At 33.8% G+C, this 23,687-nt stretch overlaps 1 protein-coding gene across 1 annotated transcript; it reads right to left on the minus strand.

The window, feature by feature from the left end:
* Positions 1 to 15,748: 15,748 nt before the first annotated feature.
* LOC131043272 (uncharacterized) lies at positions 15,749 to 19,741 on the minus strand. Its single transcript, XM_057976466.2, has 12 exons — positions 19,417 to 19,741; positions 18,733 to 19,337; positions 18,535 to 18,600; positions 18,339 to 18,430; positions 18,169 to 18,245; positions 18,027 to 18,094; positions 17,808 to 17,941; positions 17,582 to 17,707; positions 17,393 to 17,465; positions 17,159 to 17,299; positions 16,384 to 17,073; positions 15,749 to 16,106 (listed from the first exon to the last, which is right to left on the minus strand). The coding sequence occupies exons 1-12, from the start codon at positions 19,542 to 19,544 to the stop codon at positions 15,940 to 15,942; spliced, it is 2,367 nt and encodes a 788-aa protein (XP_057832449.2). The 5' UTR covers positions 19,545 to 19,741; the 3' UTR covers positions 15,749 to 15,939.
* Positions 19,742 to 23,687: the final 3,946 nt, after the last annotated feature.

The raw sequence follows: 23,687 nt of genomic DNA on the forward strand, positions 1-23,687 counted from the left end.
CACCTTCATCGACTTTTTACTAACATGTGACATAGTCGCTGACTTAAGTTTAAGTCTAAAACCCTCCACCTTTGCATTATAAAGTTAATTTAAATAAAACAATATTATGTTAAACAAAATATACATCACATTTAAAAAAAGAAAACCTAATTAAGACTTTTAAGATGTTTAATAAATTAACTATATATATATATATATAATATTTTAATCCACACACACACACACATATATATACATATACATATATATACATATACATATATATACATATATATATATACATATATGTACATATATGTACATATGTACATATATGTATATATATACATATATATATGTATATACATATATATGTACATATATGTATATATATACATATATATATATATATATATGTATATACATATATATGCATATATATACATATATGTACACATATATATGTATATACATATATATGTACATATATGTATATATATACATATATATGTATATATGTATATACATATATATGCATATATATACATATATGTACACATATGTGTATATACATACACATATGTTTATATATATATATATATATATATATATAATCCCACACACACACATAGACACACACACACACACATATGTGTGTGTGTGTGTGTGTGTGTGTGTGTATGTATATATGTATATATGTATGTATATATGTATATGTATACATATATATATGTATATATATATATACATGTATATATATATGTGTGTGTACACACACATATATGTATACATATACATATATGTATACATATACATATATACATATATACATATACATATATATACATATATACATATATACATATACATATATATACATGTATATGTATAAATGTACATATATATACATGTATATGTATATATGTATATGTATATGTATACATATATGTATATATGTATATATGTATATATGTATATGTATATGTAGATATACATACATACATATATATATATATATATATATATATATATATATATATATATATATATATATAACGTTCGATTTATTCATAAAAAGGTACAAGTAAAAACATGATAATATATATATATTCATGCATAATTATAAATCTATCATTTCGAATTGACAAGATTAATTACTTTCAAAATATAACTTAACTTATAAACAATCATCGAATTTTTATGCATGCAAAATCCATACAATCATCTAATTGACGAGATCATAATACTTATTTCTCAACAAACAAAATGATCAACTTCATACCATTGAAATCATGTTGACATAAAGTTCACATTTTAAATTAAATTTTATAAAAAATGTTAATTCGCTAATTAATTAACCCTAATTTTCAACTATTGAACATTTTCAAATATGCAATCAACATAACAACTAATTTTTACTCAAATTATTTCAATTTAAAATAAACATTGATGAAGTCACAATTCAAACAATGATGCCTTGACAAAGTCATATTTGCACAAACAATTTTCTATTGTGGTGTGTGAGATTCCCTTAGTCTATCGAAGTCATAAGTTAAAAAGAACTCTTCCCGAGTCATGTTCTCCCCTTCAACTTCGTTCACCCATCCCTGCATCACCTGCACTCAATAATTCATCAGTATTGACGATCCCCAATTAAGATAATACTAGTTATCGAATTACATATTGTATGAATAAAATGCATACATCATTTCCTTACAACTGAATTATCATAAAAATGAATGCTCATATCTGTTTCAATTTCGATGCATAAATAAAAACCTACATTATATCTCTTAAATACACATTATCAAAAATACAGTTCGTGACACTTCTTATATTGTACCTCCTATATAGGAGGTGTGTGAGATAGAGCTTGTGTGTAAGAGTCTTATGACTATTAAGTTACCTTTGAATATCTGATTAATGGTCCTCCTATGAAGATCTTGCTCTGCAAGTATATTGTAATCTATTTTTGATTGTTGAATAATATATTGGGAGGCTGTTGGAGTGTGAGGTTTTTCTCTTGAAAGACTTTTTCCCATGTAAATCACTATGTTGTGGTATGAATGTTATTATATCTATTTCTATCAAGTTTCTGTAAATGTTGTAACGATCTGTAAAAGTTTTTGCATTACCCTCCTCTCAAGGTTAGTGTAGGAAGTTGCTCCACTACTTAACTTCCTTAAACAAATTTGAGCCTTTGATGGTTGGGAAAATCTAGAGTGAGAAAGTTCTCCCCAATATTGGCCTTACTTGAAAATTTAAACATAAATTATGTGAGTTGTGTATAAATACAACTCACTCCCCTTCATTTGAACATCTCCTAATTTCAAGTCATCATTCAAATTGAGAAATACAATCAAGCGTCTTCAAGGCATTAGAGGATAGATATAAATTCAAGTATTCAAGCATTCAAGTTCAACAATCATGATCAAGTTTATGTGTTCCTCCATGAATGAAGGCATGCATTAACTCTTATCAAGCAACGTCAATCTTTTGTGAGGCCCTAAGGCAAGAAGTTCAAAGAAAAGGTAGCTATTGTCAATTTAAAATTTTCTTTAAGGTTTTCAACCTCTACATTTTCCCCTCTTATTTTTGTGCATGTTTTAGATCCAATAGTCAAAAGTTACAAATTTGCAGAGAGCAGAATAATACATACAATTCCATATTTTGAACTAATAAAACACATGGTCTATATTGATTTACACACGTGACCAACAATTTTTGGTTGAATTTTAGGAGTGATCTACAAAGCATCCTAATCTAGAATCCAAATTTTTAAATGACAAAAACACCTCCAGGTCTGGGGTGCCTATCACACTTGACTGACATTTTCAAGTTCAAATTTCAGTGACAAGTTCTCCTTTGCATCTTATTTCTATAGATGTACTTTTGTGTTTTTTTTCTAATCTATTTCAATTTGTTTATGTTGTATCTTGTTCATTTCTTATCATTTTTCCAATTTCTTGCATCACTTCTTATTGAAGTGTCATAAATTATATTTTTATACAATTTCATACTCATTTGGGTCTCACTTTAATGATTCTCCTTCTTTACCCCCAAGATTGCCTAATTTTGCTCTAGCAGTACACTTGATTTTTGATGTTTTATACCCTATCTCTACTTTTTGACTCAATTCCTAGCCTACAAAGGACTAGACTAGGGCACCTAGCACCCTCATCCCCTTGGACTAGGGCACCTAATTCCTTAGTCTCCTTGTACCAGGGGACTTAGCACCATAGTCTAGCCAAAAGGGACACAAATTTGAACCCTCTAATGGTTGGAAAATGTTGAGCAAGAAAGCCTTTAGAGATTTTTATTTGCATGGAGTTAAATATAGTCTTTGGATGTTTCCAAGACTTCTAGATAGAGAGTTTATTTGCAATGAAATCTTCTCTCTGATCATTTTGATCAACCGATCCTTTGACTACTATAGTGACTTCTATAAAGATCAAAATTTGATGGATTCCCTAATAGACATGTGCAATTGACCAGGTGGTGGATGTACCATTTGGTGTGATTGGGGAGAATATCTCTCTCTCTCTTATAAATCATCATCCCTATCTTGTAAACCTATTTCTTCATCTTCTTGTTTTTTCTTGGTACCACTAAGGTTTCTCTAAATTTAGAGCTTATCACTTTTCACATATCAAAGGAATGTATTAATGAAATATTTGAGAATCTCAATTGTAAGGATTTTGTGTCTTAGAACTATGGGGAAATTCCCCCTATGGAAGATTCCTTAGAGTAATGCAACAAAACTTTTTGTAGTTTGGAGACTCCCATAGTGCATTTTCTTGACCATGAATTCTTTCTAGTTATCTATCACTCCTTGGATATCTAGATTCATGTCCCTTGGGTTTTATGAAGATCGAGTTTATTCATGATTCATTGGTCTCCCTTATCTAAACTTGCTAGTTTGTAAATCACCCCCATCTTGATTTCGCTGCATCTTTATAATCTTTCATTAATTTTGAGAAATTTAAACTCATTAAAACCTTGATCAATCAAGTTATAAAATTTATCAAAATAGATGAGGGATCTCTCATTGATTCAAAAATAATTTCTAGAATTTGTGTTATGATTGACATATCCAACTCTTTAACATATTTAGTCTAATTCAACTCCTCACATGATTCTTTGATCAAATATATTAATTACGAAGGACTTAGTGGATGTTGTTTCAAGTACAAACTTATTGAGAACAAAATTCTTGGCTATTGAAAGCTAAATTTGTTTCCAATTATCATGCCTCCTATAGCGTCGTAAATTGTACACCCCTAATTAGGGTTATCCAATTCCACGCTTAGGTTAGCACCCACCTTAGCGTATCCCATTGCATTTATTAAGCCCCTTTAGGAAAAAAACAAGTTAATTAAATCTAAAGTCCTCTCTCAACAATCCACATATCATAAAATTGGGCCCTTAATCCTAAGCGCGCCCCTTTTTTATTTTATTTTAATTAATCCTAATAATATCTTAATTTCAATCTTGAAAGCACACTTTTGCATATCTAAACACCTTTGGATTGACCCATCGCGTTGGATTTGACTTTATAATCATGATATCTTACATCACTAGAAAATTGGAAAAAAGTCGACCAGACCTGAATGCTATCATTCTGGTCTTGTACTTTTTTGCTTGACTTTTGGGAGCTTAATTTGATGGTATTATAATGTTGAAATCCCTCTTTCTGTCAATTTTTATTAATTCTAAGTTGGCCTAAAGGTGATTTTAATTATAAAATCCCTATATAAGGCATCCCTCTCAATTCATTTTAATAATTGAATGATATGCAAACATTATCATCAATTCACGAGCAATAATTCTTCCTCAAGAGTAGATCTGATTCAAGGAGTTGTAAATTACACCAAGGAATTTCAACTTATGTTTTATCTATGGTTTCATGATGGATTTTATGTGATTTATCATGTTATTGCATCAACACATGGATGACTTATTCTAAGAACATTGCATCAACTATTGAAGGTGGTAGATTCCAGAGCTGTAAAAGTGGAAAAGGATAGAGGAGACACAGATAAATTGAACTAGATTTTGCAAAATTTCTAAAAACCTCTCAAGACTAGAGCGAGCTATAGAGGGACCAGGGTGCTCATGCCCTGGTCTTGTCTCGACATTTTTTTTCTTTTGAATTTTAGGTATAGGTTATGATCCTTTTCTTCTACTCAAATCCTAGTTTACAACTTTGTTTGACTTCTACAACATTTTGCTTTCATCATTTCATTTCAATTTCTCATTGTTTGTTATAGATTTAGTATTTTCAATTCAAAAACTAATTTAAACATAATTTCAACTCAAACAAAAGGGGAAATAGGACCTCAATTCACATTCAACCCTCTTCTTAATAGAATTGAGGTTGGATATATTGAGTTCGTCCTCCTTTAAATGTAATGTTTGTGAAAGTTAGGCCATTTCCTTGTTTACAAAGCATAACTTGTGAAACCCTAATTTTTCATCCATTACACCTCCAACCATAAAAAAAAGGTCCCCAAAGTTGGTAACCTTCATGAGATTTTATGGATCATCCTTTGTAATCATCCCCTAATGTTGGGGTTATTGGGATTTGTATACACCTAAAAATGGTCTGAAGATAATTAATTAAATTCTCCCTTTCATATACTTATTAATAAATCTAAGGATTTATTTAATAGGTTCATTTCAATGGTCCCCTTTAATTAATTAATTCAAATTAATTAATCTCCCCCCCTTTCAATTCATTCCTTCTAATCCTCTAATTAATTAAAACAAATCAATTTATGAGTTATTGAAAATTAGTTAGTCTTTTGCTATTATTTGAATTTTTAAATTCAAATTACCCACATGCCTCCAAATTTATAACCACCTAACCTAACCATCCCTCTAACCTAACCCATTCCACCTAACCTTGGGTTTGCCTAACCCTATCCTATCCTGCACATCCTAACTTCCTTATCCTAACCTCCTATGGTGTGGATATTCTTCCCTTGAGACACATGACACTTAGGCCACATGTCTCCTCTCTTGGACACTTGCCCTTTTATGAGAAAGGCTCCTTGACACTTGTCACCATAGAGATGACAAGTGTCCCTTCTTCCAACCTCTTCTCCAACATCCTCCAATTTCACCCTTGATATCTTCAGACTCAATCTTGACTGTTGATTCCTGCCACCTCACCCCTGGCCTTGGAAATCCTATAAATATCCCCCATTTTAGAGCACAAAGGATCCCATCTCATTTCATCTTATGCATTTTTACTATATTCATATCATTTGAGCATTATTGTTATAGGAAATTGCATCTTAGATTTAGTTTAATTTGATCATTTCCTAGCATAATTGTTGAATCATGTAGCTTAATCAATCTCTTTTCTAGCTTAATTGCATCATCATCATAGATTAATCATGCACATCATTAGCTTAATTAGTCTCTTGGATCTATCTAGCTTAATCAATCTCATCTTTGCATATCATTATCATTTCAAATCCTCCATCTAGGTGTAGTCAAGTCACTGGGATTGCTTATCCAGATCTGAGAGAAAATCCATACTTGTATATCTTAGGAGGCGATACATCACTTTGTCATGGTTTTATCTTTCTTTTGCTTATAATTTGTTAACCATGCTTGTAATGATCTATTGAGTGTTTGTGTTGTAGCTGCAAGTATCACACTTCATAGGCACAACATGATTATCTTAGAGCATAGGAATTCTCCTAGTTGTATGTCTATAAACCCCCTTTTTTTCAAGATATTCAATAGGAATCTAATAGTGCCCTTTAAAAACATTATATTCATTACTTAAATGATGATAATCTTCTTCATTATCTTTCTAATGACCATGATGATTTTCTGGATAAAGTTGTGCCTTGGCATACACTGATATCCTTAATATTTCCAATACTACAAGTAATATTTTGAAGCCAAACATTCGAAAACTGGAAAAATTTTGAGGAAGGAAATCTAAGAGTAAAAAAATAAAAATGGGTCTTATGGTTCTATTGATGATGGTTATTAATGAACTATACTAGTGCACCTTATTAGAAGCAAATGTAAGAAAAAAAATTAAGTCATTCCAACCTTTGTGATCCTTGTGAAGCTTACTCTAAGTCCTTGTGAATATTGGGGGTGGTTGTTTCTACATTTGGGCTTCCTTTGAAGTTCTTTTGAGAAATTTTCTTCATTCTGTATTTCTTTGCTCCCCTTGTGGATCTAAATCCTTTTATGCCTGATATGCTATGTTATATGGGAGTGGACCCTCATCCCACAACTTACCAAAAACAAGAACAAGAACAAGAACAAGAACAAGAACAAGAACAAGAACAAGAACAAGAACAAGAACGAGAACAAGAACGAGAACAAGAACAAGAACAAGAACAAGAACAAGAACAAGAACAAGAACAAGAACAAGAACAAGAACAAGAACAAGAACAAGAACAAGGGCAAGGGATTGGAATGATATGGAAGTGGAAATGGGACTGCGAATCTCGGCAACTGCGAATCTCGGCGACTGCGAACTTTCATTCTGGCTGTAAGCGGACCTTTCAAGGCAACCAAGTGACGTGGACACCTCAGCATCTCTGTGGAGGGGTTAAATCTCCTCCACTCGGTTTGGAATCCCTTCTCTGTTGCTTTATTTTTCGCTTATCTTTAACTCTGTAAATTTATTACTTTGAGCCTCATTTAATCTTATATGTCGCCACCTACCTTGTCGCTCGTGCCACTTAACCCTGGTTCCCTATGGAGCCAGAATCGGATGGTGGTGCCATTAATGGCCCTAAATCCACTGCTCAAACTAACCCTCCTCTAAAAAAATATTTCACCGAAACCATCACCCCGCCTGCAAATGGAATCAACCCTAGCACGTGATTTCTTAAGGCTCCTGGCAACAAACAACTCGGTGAGGAAGGTAAGTTCCTTAACATTACTTCAGATTCCTTCTGCATCTCGCCAAATAATGAAATGATGAATGAAATTGCTTCGGAAAAAGCTAGGTTAAGTGACACTACCATTTTCTTTGCGTGTGTTGATATTGAGAAATATCCGCTTAGGAAATTCTTAGATGATTGGTTTCATAATCTCTGGAATTTGAAGCTAGGGCTTAAGATATCTTTCTACAGGCAAATACAGAAGGGTCTCTACCTTATCTTCTTTAACACTCATGAAGCTCAAATTGAGGCACTGAAATATCAATATTGGACAGTTGGGAATACCTCCTTCCGTGTCCTAGCCTCGTCTCCGGAGGTGGTTAGTGAAAAGGTTCTCACGCTATCCTCCCCCAGATGGGTCATCCTTAAGGATGTCCCTCCCTTTATTTGACGTTTCCTTCCCCAATTAATGGAGCCATTTGGAAAAACAATTCACATTGATGAGACGACTAGCTTGGAACCTAACCTTGATGCCAGAATGCTTGTATCGATCAAGCCAGGGATTGATATCCCTCTGTCTCTAACCCTAAACATCAATGGAGATACTTTTATCTGCCCTATTGAAATTCTTAGAGGCTCGAATGCTTTCTTTCTTTGCAAAAAAGAAGGGCGTCTTCGGAAAAATTGCCCAATCATTAATCACAGAAAACAAAAGCTCAACATCAATTTAACTGATACATCCACAAACCCTAGAACCAATATTAATCAAGATTCATCCACCCCACACTCTGTTAACAAAGAAACTACTGTACCCATCACCAATCCGATGGAATTAAACCCTATGCATATTGATCACGTGCCCCTTGTCTCTGAACCCCTTGGTCCTGCTTCAAACCCCCCAAATGGTCCTGCAGAATCGCTCTCTGACTACTTTCAGTTGGTCACCTCAAGAAAGCGAAGGCAAATAATTCCTCACTTGAACGCCCTGAATCAAATCCGATCTAGTGTCCCAATCACTAACCAATTGACGGGCAATTGCAATTACCCCCTCCCTACAAATAACAACACACCCACTACCTCTCAAACCCCAGCTAACTCTGTAGTTTAAAAAATGGTTAAAAATATTAAGAACCCTAGTCGAGGTGATGGTGAAGCTAGCACCAGTGATAACCCTACAAGATTGATGCTCAGGTCTGGAAATCCCAAAAGCTCAGACTCCTCATCACTTGAGGACTTACCCCTCAGGTTAACACCACCAACCCCTTGACAACATCTATGCTTAATGAGATAGAGGACAATCATGTTATTGAAGTGATCTATGCCAATAAGGGGTTAGATGAAATTAGGTCTAGCACGATGCTCCTTGGCTTTCCAAGCTCCCATATGTCTAGTTCTAACATAGGAGGAAATGCAGATACTAAGACTAAACCATCCAAAGTTAGTGAAGATGAGGATGACCTTATGAAAGGATCCTCCTTGGCTAAGAAGAAAGGTAGGCCTATGGGCTCCAAGAATAAGAAGAAATCTAGAGATCCATGTGGTCTCCCTAATTGCCCTTCCTAATCCTCCTCTCTGATGAAATACATCTCTTGGAATATTAGAGGCCTTGAGTCCCTTGATAGGAAGTTTGTCGTCAAAAGTTCTTTGAACTATCATAAGAACTTATATTTTTTGATGCTGCAAGAACTTAAAGCCTTGGGGTTCCATCTCGACAGTTCACTTGACTTTATCTAGAGAGACGCAATCAAAATTTGCACCAAGCACCCGAAAGGAAAGGGGGGAGTTGGCCTTCTTATTGCCCCTAAATGGGCAAGTAACATTAGGGATAAGGGAACCTCCCCATGTAATAGAGTAGCCTGGGCTACCCTAGATATTAGGGGCTCCTTCTTTGGCGTATGCTCCATATATGCACCTAATGACTACAAGGAAAGAGTGTCCCTTTGGAATTGACTGGCATCCCTCCCAAATATCCCCTGGGTTGTGGTTGGAGACTTCAATATGACTAAGCATCAAGATGACAAGGCTGGGGGACTTCCTTTTGAATGGAAGAATTTAGAAAAACCTCACTGGGACAAGTTTAAACAAAAACTATAGTTATTTGACCCCCTTGAGGACACTAAAGCTACTGCCTCTGACCTGTGGTACACTTGGTGCAACTTTCAGCAAGGCCCCAATCGCATCTACTCCAGACTAGACAGGCTCTATGTTAATAATGACTTCTTCTCCTTCTCCCCTAATTACTTGGGGAATGCGGTGGTTGTCCTTCCTGTTACCCTTTCTGACCATTTTCCTATCCTAGTGGTCATTAACACTAGAAACGCCATCCCTAACAACAACTCATGTAATAAGAAATTTATTTTCAACACCTCCCTGTTAAAAGACAGAGATGTCCTAGGTGCCATTAAGTTGATCAGGGTCTTCAACATGCAGCCTCAACTTCCCTAATCCTGCACCCTTAGATGGATAAGGAATGTCTCCTCCTGGCAGAAAGTTCTCCAAACTATTTGCCAGAAGAGAGCCAAGGACTCTAGAGCCCTAGAAAAAACTCTCACCCTTCGCCTCCACTCCTTAGAACAAGATATCCAATCTCAACCCTCTTCCTCTACCTTGGCTAAGCTTGTCTCTGAAGCCAAAGACATCCTCAAAAAAATCAGCAAATCAAAATAAGGGGAGCCTTCATTAGAGCTCGTAACCACTGGCTCCAATTTGGAGATAAGGGCTCCAAAATCTTCTTTAATCTCCTTAAGCAGAAGCAGAACAGAGAAAAAATTGATAGAATAACTGTAGACAATAAGGAACTCCTGGATTTCAATGATATCAAAGAGGCCTTCAAAATGTTCTATAGGACTCTCTTTACCTCAGAAGATAATGAAGCCTCGAAAGATGCTCGACATAAATGTAGTACCATTATCCCTAAAATAATCTCGGTGGATGATGCTCTCCTCCTCAAAACCGAGATCTCTATACAAGAAATTGCTGATGCCATTAAGGCTCTCAAGGATAATAAGGCCCCAGGCCCCGATGGACTTCCTGCTGAATTCTACAAAGCCAATCTTGACTAGATCACAAATGACCTCTATGACATATACAATGAAGCTCTTGACACTGGCACCCTAGGGAAATTCATAAATAAAGGTATTGTTAAACTCATCCCTAAAGAAGGGGATAAAGAACGCATTAAAAACTGGAGACCAATCACCCTCCTTAACGTCTCTTATAAAATTCTAGCCAAAGCCTTAGCTTCTCGCCTTGAAAAGATTCTTCCAAAATTCATTTGCTCTACCCAAACTGGATTCATTAAAGGCAGGTATATATTGGAAAACCTTGTCACTAGCTGGGAATCCATGGAATGGGCCAGAACCTCTAACCAAGACTCAACCATGTTCCTTGTTGACTTTGAAAAAGCCTATGACAGGGTCGAGTGGGACTTCATCCTCATGATGCTCCAAGCTTTTGCTTTCCCTAACGAATTCTATGAGTATGTCCGAATTTTCCTCAAAGATGCTTCCACCCTGATTGAAGTTAATGGAACTCTGTCCCAACCTATTCCTCTCTCTAGATCCATTAGGCAGGGCTGCCCTCTTGCCCCTGCTCTGTTTGTTATTGCCTTAGATGCCCTATTCTATCTCCTTAGAGACGACACCCTATCTCCTAGAGTTCATGGAATCAAGATGCCGAATGATTCTGAATTGCTCAATATCCAGTTTGCCGATGATACCTCTCTCTTCCTGGAGCTCTCTAGGCATAATATCGACTCCCTCAATCTTAAACTTGACAGCTTTGGTAAAGCCTCTGGAGCCCAGATCTCCAGTTCCAAATCTATCTTACTTGGATGGAAAGATGAACCACCGGACTGGCTTCAATAGTTCAGATACTCATGGGGAGGACCCAATAGGATAGTTAGGTATCTAGGTATCCCCTTCTCTATATCTCCCTCTCTTAGAGACATGTGGAGTTGGGTCAAAGGAAAAATAGATAGAAAACTTAATAAGTGGAACAATAGGATCATCTCCCTAGCCGATAGGATTCAAGTTTGTCAAAAAATCCTCTCCTCGTACAGTATCTACTACTCCTCGGTTTGGATGTTCAGCAACTACCAAGTTTTTGAAATCCAAAAGGCTATCAGATGCTTCCTATGGTCTGATGGTAAGGGCAAAAGAAAGGCCCATGTGGTTAAATGGGCCTGGTGCCACTTAGACAAAAAACTTGGTGGCCTAGGCCTTAAGGATCTTAGAATCCAAGGAATCTCCCTCGCTGGCAAGTGGATATTTCATGCTCTAGAAAGGAAAGAACCTTGGAAGATTCTTGTCAGAAACAACATTCAGAATGGTGTCCCCAAGGCTGCCAAATCATGGAAAGCCCTCCCATTCAGTGATATCGTTGCTGGTAGTTTCTCTGTGTCTGTCCAAGGCACCTGGGTGTTTAAATCCATCTAGAAAGCCTCGGAGCATGTGCGTAGACTTATTGTCAACTCTAGCATTGAGTGTGATAACACTCTCCATAGTGAAAGATTGATATGGTGGAACCTCTAGCCTTAACCCAAGGCTGCTCTACTAGATACTGGCATAATAAGGGAGTCAAGTATCTTATGGATATTCTGGAACATGACAACCTCATCACCTGGGAGGACCTTAGTAGTAAGTATGATCTCCCTGCCTCACATAAGAGGACCTACAATATGATTAGAAATGCATGTAATACCCTCAACCTTCCCAGAAGCACTCATGTAGATGCCCACAGGTACCTCTCATTCCAATGGAAGGATGGTTCCCCCCTCCCCAAAATTAAAGCCAAGGTTATTTACAACTTGCTTAACCAAGACACCTCAATGATCGATCATGTTAATGCCTTGTGGAATGTTGACCACAACCCCACCGCTTGGCATAAAACCTTTGAGAAGCTTTGGAAATATCCCATCCCCCCTAAGATTAAATGCTTCAGATGTAAACTCTTACTGGATAGATTGCCTATTAGGAATAATTTGGCTGCATACGACCTTTGCTCTGTTTGCAATAACCTTGAGTCCGCTCAACACATCTTCCTTGACTACCCTTTTGCTAGGGAGATCTAGTTAATGTTTGGAATCTCTATCACTAAACATGTCTTTACTTATGATATAGTTACTGGTTTCATCCATAGACTTAAAAAGGATGCTACTTAATCTAGAAAATTTTGTCTTCCTTCATACTTTGGTTTATTTGGAAACTCAGAAATGAGGAGAAGTTCCAAGGTAATGTTAGGGAACTTACTAGTTTTTAAAAAAAACTCACACATTACAAAATTGCTGTACAGGTTTGCTTTCTAATGAACGTTGAGCGAAACAAACTGCTACGGTTCCTCAAAGAAGGCTGAGCCACCATGTTTATCTACGAAATGCAAGATGGGTATGAATGGGCCAGAATGGCAGAGAACCAAACCACCTTTGAGGTTGCAGTAAAGAAACTGATTAAGGAACTTCAAGATACCAGAGTTCCCCCCTTCAATAGGATAGAGATGTGTACACAGATCATGGAAAGGAAGAAGGTGGTCTGGATGGAAGGACCACAGGGCTGGACCACATGGCTGGAGGACCAGGATGAAATCCTGCACTAGTGCCTTATGACAACAAAGGTAACTATATTTACTCCCCAGTCTTTCCTATTTCTGAGTTTTTGTAGATCATTGTATATGCTACTCGTTTAAATCCTTTTGGTTTCACTGCTTGACGGTTGAGGCCCTGCCTCCCCTGAACTCTTTTGTATAAACTCTTTTCAGTCTCTCGATCTCTAATATAAAAAAATAACAATAACAATAACAATAATAATAACAATAACAATAACAATAACAATAACAATAACAATAACAATAACAATAACAATAACAATAACAATAACAATAACAACAACAACAACAACAACAACAACAACAACAACAACAACAATAATAACAACAATAATAATAACAACAACAATAATAATAACAATAATAATATAATAATAACAATAAGAATAATAACAATAATAATAACAATAATAATAACAACAATAATAACAACAACAATAATCGCAATAACAACAACAACAACAACAACAACAACAACAACAACAACAATAAAAATACTATGAAGTGAGAAAAATAAAATTCCAATGTATTATCTATTATGTTCATACTTAAAATTATTTGTAATAAGGAATATAAGAAGGTAAGTTAAATATAGAGTTTTCAAATTAGAAAGGTAAAAATTGAGAGTTATGAAGCATATTCCCATGATAGGTGTTATGACAATTATTGGTTTCTCTCATGGTGCAACTAGGATTGAGAAAGTGGTCAATATGATGACCATATTAGAATATATACCATGTAAACATGCAAGGGGTATTGAATTTTGGCATGTAGACTTAGGTGTATAGTTTTGGGCCTATGGTATTAGGTACTTTCTTTAGGAAATATTTACATATTTACATATTTTGAATTTTTTATTTCTATTTATATAAGTTAGATTCTTGATATAATGGATTAAATTGTTATGTTCGAGAATTACCATGAAACATAAAAGAGTAAAATTTATTGTTACACATCATTGTTTAAGAATAATACAAGCTTGTCTATCTTTGGTGGAGGTGTTCTTTCCAACAAAGATTTATGGATTTACATTAGCATTCATATGGTTGCTACCTTGTATATATCTTCTTCAGGGCTTATTTTAGTTTGATTGTTTAATTAGATGCATAATTTAATAAATCACAATAATTGATAATATTTTTATCGTGTCTTTTTCTCATTTATTCAATAGACTGGTTAAGGAACATGTTGACTTGCTAGGGGCCATTAAACAAAAAACAAGAAAAACCATTGGTAATATTGTGAAACATAGTGAGATTGATGTTATGGCTCTTCCACTAGTGCTTGATCCATATAGTTAAGGATTTCTTTGATGGGATACAAGCTATATAGCGAGCTATAATGTAATTTTTTTTTCATACTATACATAGAATTTACAACATTTATTAATGAAGATAATATCAACAAAGGTATCAAAGTATTATTTTGTTGTAAATTTTAAGTACAAACTCCTAAGATTACTTTATGCTTCAACTATTTGCATCAAAGATGTAGAAATGAAGGTTAAGGCCATTTAAATAACAATAGTTCAATTAAATGATGAAAGTAGGGAAGGAAATAATGCAAGAAGATTCAAAATTATCTCATAGATTAAGAAATATTAAATTGTATATAAAAAGTAAATCATAAATTAACACAAATGATGGTAAAGACCTTTATGCATTTCATATTCAATAAACTTAAAATAATATTTTCATATTTTTTATGAAAAAATACTATTTATCTATCCTAAAATTGCCACGTAACTATTCACATACATAAGAATCTAGATACATTTATTTTTATTATTGTGCTATAGTTTATACTACATGTGAATGATAATGTTATATATAATCCTTATGATTTGCATGACAACTTATATCCTTTGTCAATAAATTATTTTATATATGATCCATGATTTTAAAGAAGCTAAAAAGTAAAGAGAAACAAAAAACAATCACCCATATCTATTATAAGATTATGTTAAGAAATATAATCACTAATTTTGAAATTTTGATGTAGAATTTTTTTAAATATTAAAAAATTTATATTTATAAATCTTAAATATAAAATAAATTATTATAAACCTTTAATTATGTACTTTTAATTTTATTTCTTAATTGAAAAAAAATAAGTATAATGAAAACTTTATCAATTCACCTTTAAAACAATTTACAAAACTATTCCATTAAAAAAAAAAATTCACATTAAAACAGATCGTTAAATGTGCCTTTTTATACCATTATTTTTTAATATATATATATTTTTTATTTTAATGTAAAATAAGTTGAATATATTCTTTTAAAAATAACACACAGTATAACTGGTTAAGAATAACAGAATACATCATTATAACTACTCAAGAATAACAGAATACATTAGCTTCTACATCATAAATTATTCACCTCTCGTCGTGAACAGAATTCTGTTAAATACTTTTTCTCGTCTTAAGAAAATTACAGAGATAACATGGAGTACGAATATACATCTGATCTTCAACAAATATCTTTGATGTTAATTACATCTGATCTTGGCCGCTAGCCAAAGTATCAACAAAATCTGTATTATAAATGGCTCGGATGGGCACTGGGTTGAACAAATTTTTCTGCTTGTTAGTGGAAATTTTTTTAGCACACCATTTCTGGTAAAGTTGTCTGGAGTAGCGAACAAAATCAAACATGAACCCTGCAAATTTGTTTTAAAAATTCCATCAATTAACTGAAGAATTCGAATTCACTACAGCCTGACGGATCCTACAGGGCAGTCATAAAATTTGCCTAAAATTATCAACAAATTCTTTGAAGAAAATTTGACATAACAATTTGAAGAAAATTTGACAGTCACTAGACATTAAATTATTTACATAATCTGCAGAAACATCATGGCTACTAATTTCAAATAATTTCATTTGCTGCTGATTTTGCACTAAATGATAACATTTACCGGTCGGGCAGAATCTTACCTGGATTTTCTGCTTGCAGTTGAGCAATCTGCGAAGGTGAAAAGATTTGCTGTAAATGGAACAGAGGATCGAACCCTTGGTCAGACTGGTGAAATACGGCTTCGTCTTCAAAATATTTGGAACACAACTCCGTTGTGGCATTTGACGGGCAAATTGATTTCTCCTCTATCTCATTTATGGTTGGCGGTTTCTGTTGTGTTTCGGCTTCGATTTGATCGTTTAGGATCACCTGTGGTGAGGATTTTGAATTAATTGAATTTAGCTGATCTGAAGATGATAAACACATAAGCATGGCCGCTACTTCGTAGTTGACAGCATCTGCGTCGTTGTGATCTAAATTTTGTAGAGGTGATGATGGATTTGCTGAATCTGAACCACGAGAATAATATCCATCAATCTTCTTAGGGTTTGATGGTGCCGGCATGCTTCCTTTTGACAGAATTGACGCACAATTCTTTTCTGTGGTGAAATTCGCTGCAGTCGCACACAGCCTTGGCCGTTTGATCAGACGATTGCACTCCATTTCTAGCGGCGGCAAAATTTCGTCGTCATCGTCGGTTTCGCTAACAAGGCTTGGCATATTTTGCATTGCAATCTTAGAAATGTTGAATTTCGGATCCTTATTTTTGACTGCCTTTTTCTTAGGGTTTAATCCTGCAGATCTGCGTTTGAGAGTTTTCTTCCCGGAATCTGAGATTTTAAAGAGATCAGACTTTGCGATTCCAGCTGCATTGTTAACAAAGGGATTTTCACAACAAAGAGAGAGGCAGCATACCTGCAATTACAAGCCGTTGCTTAACTCCAGAAGCTCCCCGCCAGGAAAATAAAGATCCGCTGCCAGAAAAAGACCTTTTCGTGCTAATCAAATTCAATACTGTAAGTATTCTTGCTATCTCCGTCAATCTTCGCATTTTGCCTGAATTTGTAAAAATAATTGTTCAGTGTAAAGTTCTCAGAAATGTTCAGCATAAAATTTTGAGGAGAAGAAAAGGCTGGAGATTGTAGTTACAGCGATGTGTCTGGGGATCAATGCGGGGGTCGAGGAGCGCGTCCACGGCAAAATCAAGTGTTATGGAACGCTTCTACAAAATATTTGAACAGAACACAGTTCATTGTTTTAGGGAGGAAAATGTTTGAATAATTTAAACTCACAAAGTTTCCAGACAAAATTGACATCATAGAAGATCAACGGGCTCACCTCGTTGACAAGGAAAAGCTGTATGAATCTTTCCGTGAGCTCTCTAATAGGATTTTCGACCATTTCATCGGTGGGGTACTTCAATTGTTTTCTTCTGTAGGGTTTCTTAGAAAGAGGGGCTTCTTGCTGCAACAGAGAGTAAGATTTGCAGTTAAAACTATGTGCCAATTCGAATGTTCAATTCTGAACTAATTGCCAAAAGAACAGAACGGAAAGAGGCGAGTACTTTAAGCTTCTTTATAGCAGATGAAATTTTTGTTGCACCAAGCCAGCTATACTTCTCCCTCTCTTCTTTCTGCTCCACGATCAAAACGCACTGAAGCACATTGAAAATTTCATAGATTCTTTTTCTCCTTGTCCCTGCATTAACATGTGACAGCAAGATCTCAGAAAATAATGTATCTTGCCCTAGAAAAACATGATTTGCGTGTTTATTTTCTCTCACCTACAAGAGCCGCAAGTGTTCGTAAAGAAATGACGGAACCCACTTTGGATGCACAAATCTCAAATAACCTGCAAAATTTTCTGCACCATTAAATCCCATCAAGTAAACAAACAAGATTAAGAGCATTGAAATTCTGGATTACCTTTCACACAATTCATTGAGAGAATGGTTGTCTTCCGTCAAATTCTTTTCTGGTTCATGCTGCTTTACCGAAAATTCCTGCACATTTATATTTCAAGATACAATCGAAACATTTCTAGCGTTTCCGTTTCTGTGTACTGACAATAAAACGGGAACATCTCATCTTCTTACCTGGGTTTTCTTTGCAGACAAGCCATCGACAACAATGGCGGATTCATCGCCAGTTTGATCCCCGTCGATGAGCTGAGGATACAATTCAATATCTGCATTGCAATAATGAAGTAAAAATAAAGTTTACTGGTAATCTAGATATTGGTTTCTAATCCTCTCTTGAAATAAAAGCTCCAATATCTTTCATAGAAATTACCTTTCGATCTTAGGTCAGGTAGGCTGCTCAGACGTGGAGTTTGTGGTAAATCGTGTTTCCAGCCCTCTAGAGCCGAAAACAATACAAACACAAGCAAAAATTAATCAGAACAGTGCAATCCCACTGACTTCCATTAAAGATGGGTTCCCCACTGACTGCAATCAATCTGAATTAAACAGATAAATTCAGCACTCCTACCTTGCAAATTGAAGTGCACCTTCAAAGAAGCAGTTCCACGAGGAGCATCATTATTAGACAAAACCCTTATGCTGCTGGATATAGTTGTGCCCAACAATTCATACAGATCATTGTAAGCAGCCAAAAGAAACCTGAATTTAGGGTTTTCAGCAGGGTCAATACAGACATGGGTGCTGGCCTCATCTATTGCAATATACAGATGCCTAGGTTCTTTCCATGAATCCTGCTCTGTTCCTTCGCCTCGTCTAGACATTTTACCAAATCGTTGCAGCCCACGTAGAACAGGACCCCGACAACCCTTCTTGCAATTAGACCGCGTTACAGGCATCCAATAATATTTCGTTCCATCACTAGGACTACTACCCTCCAATTTCAAATGGGCATTGGCATGGACAACAAAAATATAAAGATTCATCCTCATATCAGTCAAGAATCTCACATTGAACTTGAGGCAGCTCTCTTTTAAAATATCTTCCACCTCAGACCCAATGCAGGTTTCAATAGCTTCAGAAATCTTCATTCCAACTGGATTTTGCCCTCTAAGATCATAAAACAGAAGCTCAATTTGATTGTAAGAGCATTTCTGCTTTCCCAACTTATAAGCCCTGGCAAACAAGATATAGAATTAGCATCTGCTGTTAAATTCAAAAAACTATACAGTAAACATAAATTAAATTCAGTTACCTTAACTCTGGTTCCTCAGAAACTGCATCTGCAGAGCTTGTTGGCACAGCACATAGAAGATCAGATCCGCTTACAAAGGTCTTCCCTATGATCAAATTTTCCTTAGAGACTATATTGTTTGCAGACATCTTTATCTTTATATATCTTTCCTGGTCCTTTGAATCTTCAAGACAGTCAATCACCTTCAAGAGCACCAATCAAGCTGCAATCAGAAGAGGGAGTTTAAGCATGACAGAAACCTGTTCTAAACGCATTCAGACAAATTCAGATATCTAGCGTATATAAAGAAGGCTAAATAATATTCAGAACTTAATGAACGACAATGCTTGTAGTTAAAGACTGATATATATAGGAACAGAAGAGACATACAAATTCAAAAAAAACCATTTTAACGGTCACTAGGATGCGGTCAAAAAAGGAAGATCGAAATAGAGAGATTAGCTTTTTTTCGTCTATCGCTGCTCAATTACAATTATTGCCCTGCTCTTCTCCACGTGTGACAATGTTAATAACAGCAGTAGGCCCACATAAGAAAAAAACCACATTGCCCACTATTAATCTTTTTAATAAAATCATCATGCCTTCGTGGATGAGCACGTACACGATGTACCTTAGTGTTGTTTGACGAAATATATCTAAGGTGTTGTCCATGATCACCTCGTTACAATTTAATGGTGTCCTATATGATATGATTTGGGCATTTTTATAGCATGACAAATAATTTTTAAGGGAAAGGGTATTTTTGTCAATTATTTTTAGATGTAATAAATTTAAGGGAAAGGGTATTTTTGTCAAAGTCGTATAAGATTGTTTTTTTATAAATTTAATGTATAAAAGGAGAGTGGAAGCTAAACTAGTTAAATATATTTGTTCTTAATTATTTTAATATCGTTTATCAATATATAGATTATTATATATTGTATAAATAAAGTTGTAGTTACAAGTGTTAAGGGTAGGTTCATACACAAATCTTATTAAATATTTAAATTATAGAATTGATTGTTTCAAACATATAATATTAATGGATATAATAGATTTATTTTTAAAGAAGAGAAATTAATGGAAAATGTACATTTTGCAAGTGTCAATGGAGGTTGAGGCAAGCACAATGTCCAATATTTTAGATATATTTAGAGATGTAAAAAAATATTTGTTCTTCTTCTTTTTGATGGTGGTGGTGGTGATGTGTTTGTATGTGCATGTGTGTAAAAAAAGTTGTTATTAAATACCTACACAAATAGAGGTAGATAAAATGACACAATTTAATGGTATTACTACATGTCCAAGAAGGCATCTATTGGTAATCATCTAGGTCATGGAGTTTTGCCTCTTCTTGATTTTTAATATTGAAAATTACATAATCTTTTTTTTTTACAAACTGTTTAGAAGAAAAGGTAGGGAATATTCAAAGGTCATTTATGGACTGCGTCCTTGAAAAGTAGAAAAGATCAAACCTTATTTATTAATTCTCCAAGATTGATTGTTGCTCTATACAATATTTAAGTTCTATTATTTAAGGGCAATCAAGACTCATGCTATCTAGGGGGCTATCTTTGTTTACCATGAGTGTCAAGGATGATTGCCATGCATTTTAGGTTGTGAGAATCCTATGTTAAATTGTCACTTTTATCAAAGTTGATGACCACAAACAATGTTAGGTTTGATAGTTTTGGCTGGGCAATCGATACATAATGACAATAAATTGGTTTGGAATCTCATTTAAAAAAAAAGAAGTCGAAGGTGAGCATAATATACTACATTGTACTCAATAATACCTCCATTATAACAAGAGCTATGCTACAGCTAGAGTCCCTGCCTTAAGTAGGAGACTTGGAAAGGTTGATAGTATGCTCAGTAAGATGGACCAAGGATTGTATAGAAAGTATTAGCATAAAGCTAATTACAATATTATGGTTCATTGTATCTAGCTTTTTTTTCGTAATGGAAATTGTTAAAAGAAAAAACAATCTAAAGTTTGTATCAATGGAGGGTTGTTGGGATGAAGTTTCTCTTGCTAAAGACACTGACTTGTTACAAGAGTTAGGAAATGTGTTTGCTTCATCTTAAAGGATTTTATGAATATTCCAAGAGTTAGGAAATGTGTTTGCTTCATCTTAAAGGATTTTATGAATATTCCATTGAAGCTTCCATGCAAAGGTTCTAAAATTAATAATATAGAGATTTTGGTTGGTTCAGTATTGACCTTTTGATGACTCTGTGGGAACACACACATAAATAATTAAATCCAATAAAAAAAATACAAATCAAAATAATAATAAAATAAACGTTATGGAGTCAATAATTTTAAAAATTTCAAAATAAATTTAAAAATTATAAATATACTTTAAAAGTAATGCAAATAATCTAGCATGTTTCTATTAAGAAAAACTATATAGAAAATATCAAGAGATATACTTACCAAAGGCATAGAAATAATAAATATTTCAAAAAAAATCAATACAAATAATTTAATATATCCATTTAAGAAAAATCTATGTAGAAAATAGGATCATCCTTCCCAAGATGCTTATTGCATTTGTATACAACTAAGATTGTGAAAGATAGACAAACACAACTACTACATATCACTATTTAAAGAAATATAGATATTTTACATTTATTCTTAAAATAGATTATATCAATTATCTATTATGTTTTTTTTTGACTTTTTTAGAAGGAATCTTTATATGTATGAATAAGATATAGATAGAAATATATGAATGCATGTGAATATGTAAGAACATGAGAGAAGGGACAATTAACATCAAATTATGTAATCTATCAATATTTCATATACAATAAAATCTTCTTTTAAAATAAATAGAAAATTAAATTTAAAAGACATCAAATGCAAACTAAAATAATTTTTAAAAGATTCTTAACTATTAAAGAAATAAGATAAATAGAAAATTAAATCCTTCTCTACATACATATACAAATTTTCACAATTAAAATAATAAATTAAAAAAAAAACCTTTTAAAATTATTAATTATTAAACAATAAAATAAAAAATAAATTAATTATATTTAACCAATAAAAACTTAAACATATAATTTTAATATAAATAAAACATATAACAAATAAATTTTTTACTTCTATTTAAAAATAATAATTACATTATTTAAATATAATTCAATGAATGGGAAAATGAAAGTAGTCATATTGTACTAAATGCAAAGTACCCCACCATTACAAGACACCCTTAAAAATATGAAAAATTAAGGAATTATGCGTATAAAATAAAATAAAATCTAATAGGAAATGTAAAACCGATTAAATAAATTTTTCGATACTCTTTACTTATGTGAGACATCGCTAGGTGTTTTCTCACATAATGAAATGTGGTGCTGATTAAATTTTAAATATTTTTGAAAAAAATAAAATAAAATAAATCCCAACAAAACATCAAACATCCTATGATAAATTAAAAAAATTAATGAATTTTAAAATAGTTTAATAAAAATAAATAAAAACTTTTGTTTAGATTTAAATTTTTCACTATTGTACAATGATCAAAGCAGACTAATACTATTATTCTTAACAGTTATCAAAGCAGACTAATACTATTATTCAGGAAATATGAAAACATTAATTCCCTATTGAAGGCAAGGTCTAATAATAATTTATCATAGAACAAAAAAAATGCGAGTCTCCAATTATTGGGTTACATTAGTAATATTGATGTCTAGCATAACAAAAGAGTTAAATATGTATTAGAGAGAAATATAGGCTGGGCTTAACAGACACTCGAAGCATTGACTTTTGAGTGTGTCTTGTAACCCAACCTTTCCCGTGTGCTCGTCTTTTCACTTTTTCAATTTGCCTTTTTGATCGTTTCAAAATATTCCGTTTTCCTATTTCCCGTTTTTGTAGGATAGCTCGTGAGGGAAAGAATCAGGAAAGAAAACCATGAAACCCATAAAATCCCATGCAACCAATACATATATCTCGAGGGAGATCAAAATTTCCCCATAGGAAATTGGCATGAAAAATTGTTGCCTTTATTCGAACATGTCAATTTCTAGGAAAAAATGAGGAAAAACATTGCACCCTATCTATGCTTCACTATTTAAAGAGAAAAGTAGAAAATACAGTTACACAGTCTGCTCAACCCATTTAGAAAATTAAACTTTTTTTGAAATCATTGTAACATTTAAAAAAAAACCAAAAATAGTGGACAAGTTGTACAAACGAAACAATTAGGACAATCATTTGAAATAATGAAACAATGAGTAGTTAGATATTCGATTCGATTTCTACCTTTATCAAA

This window comes from Cryptomeria japonica, chromosome 5 (assembly GCF_030272615.1).
Source record: "Cryptomeria japonica chromosome 5, Sugi_1.0, whole genome shotgun sequence".
Lineage (NCBI taxonomy): Eukaryota > Viridiplantae > Streptophyta > Pinopsida > Cupressales > Cupressaceae > Cryptomeria > Cryptomeria japonica.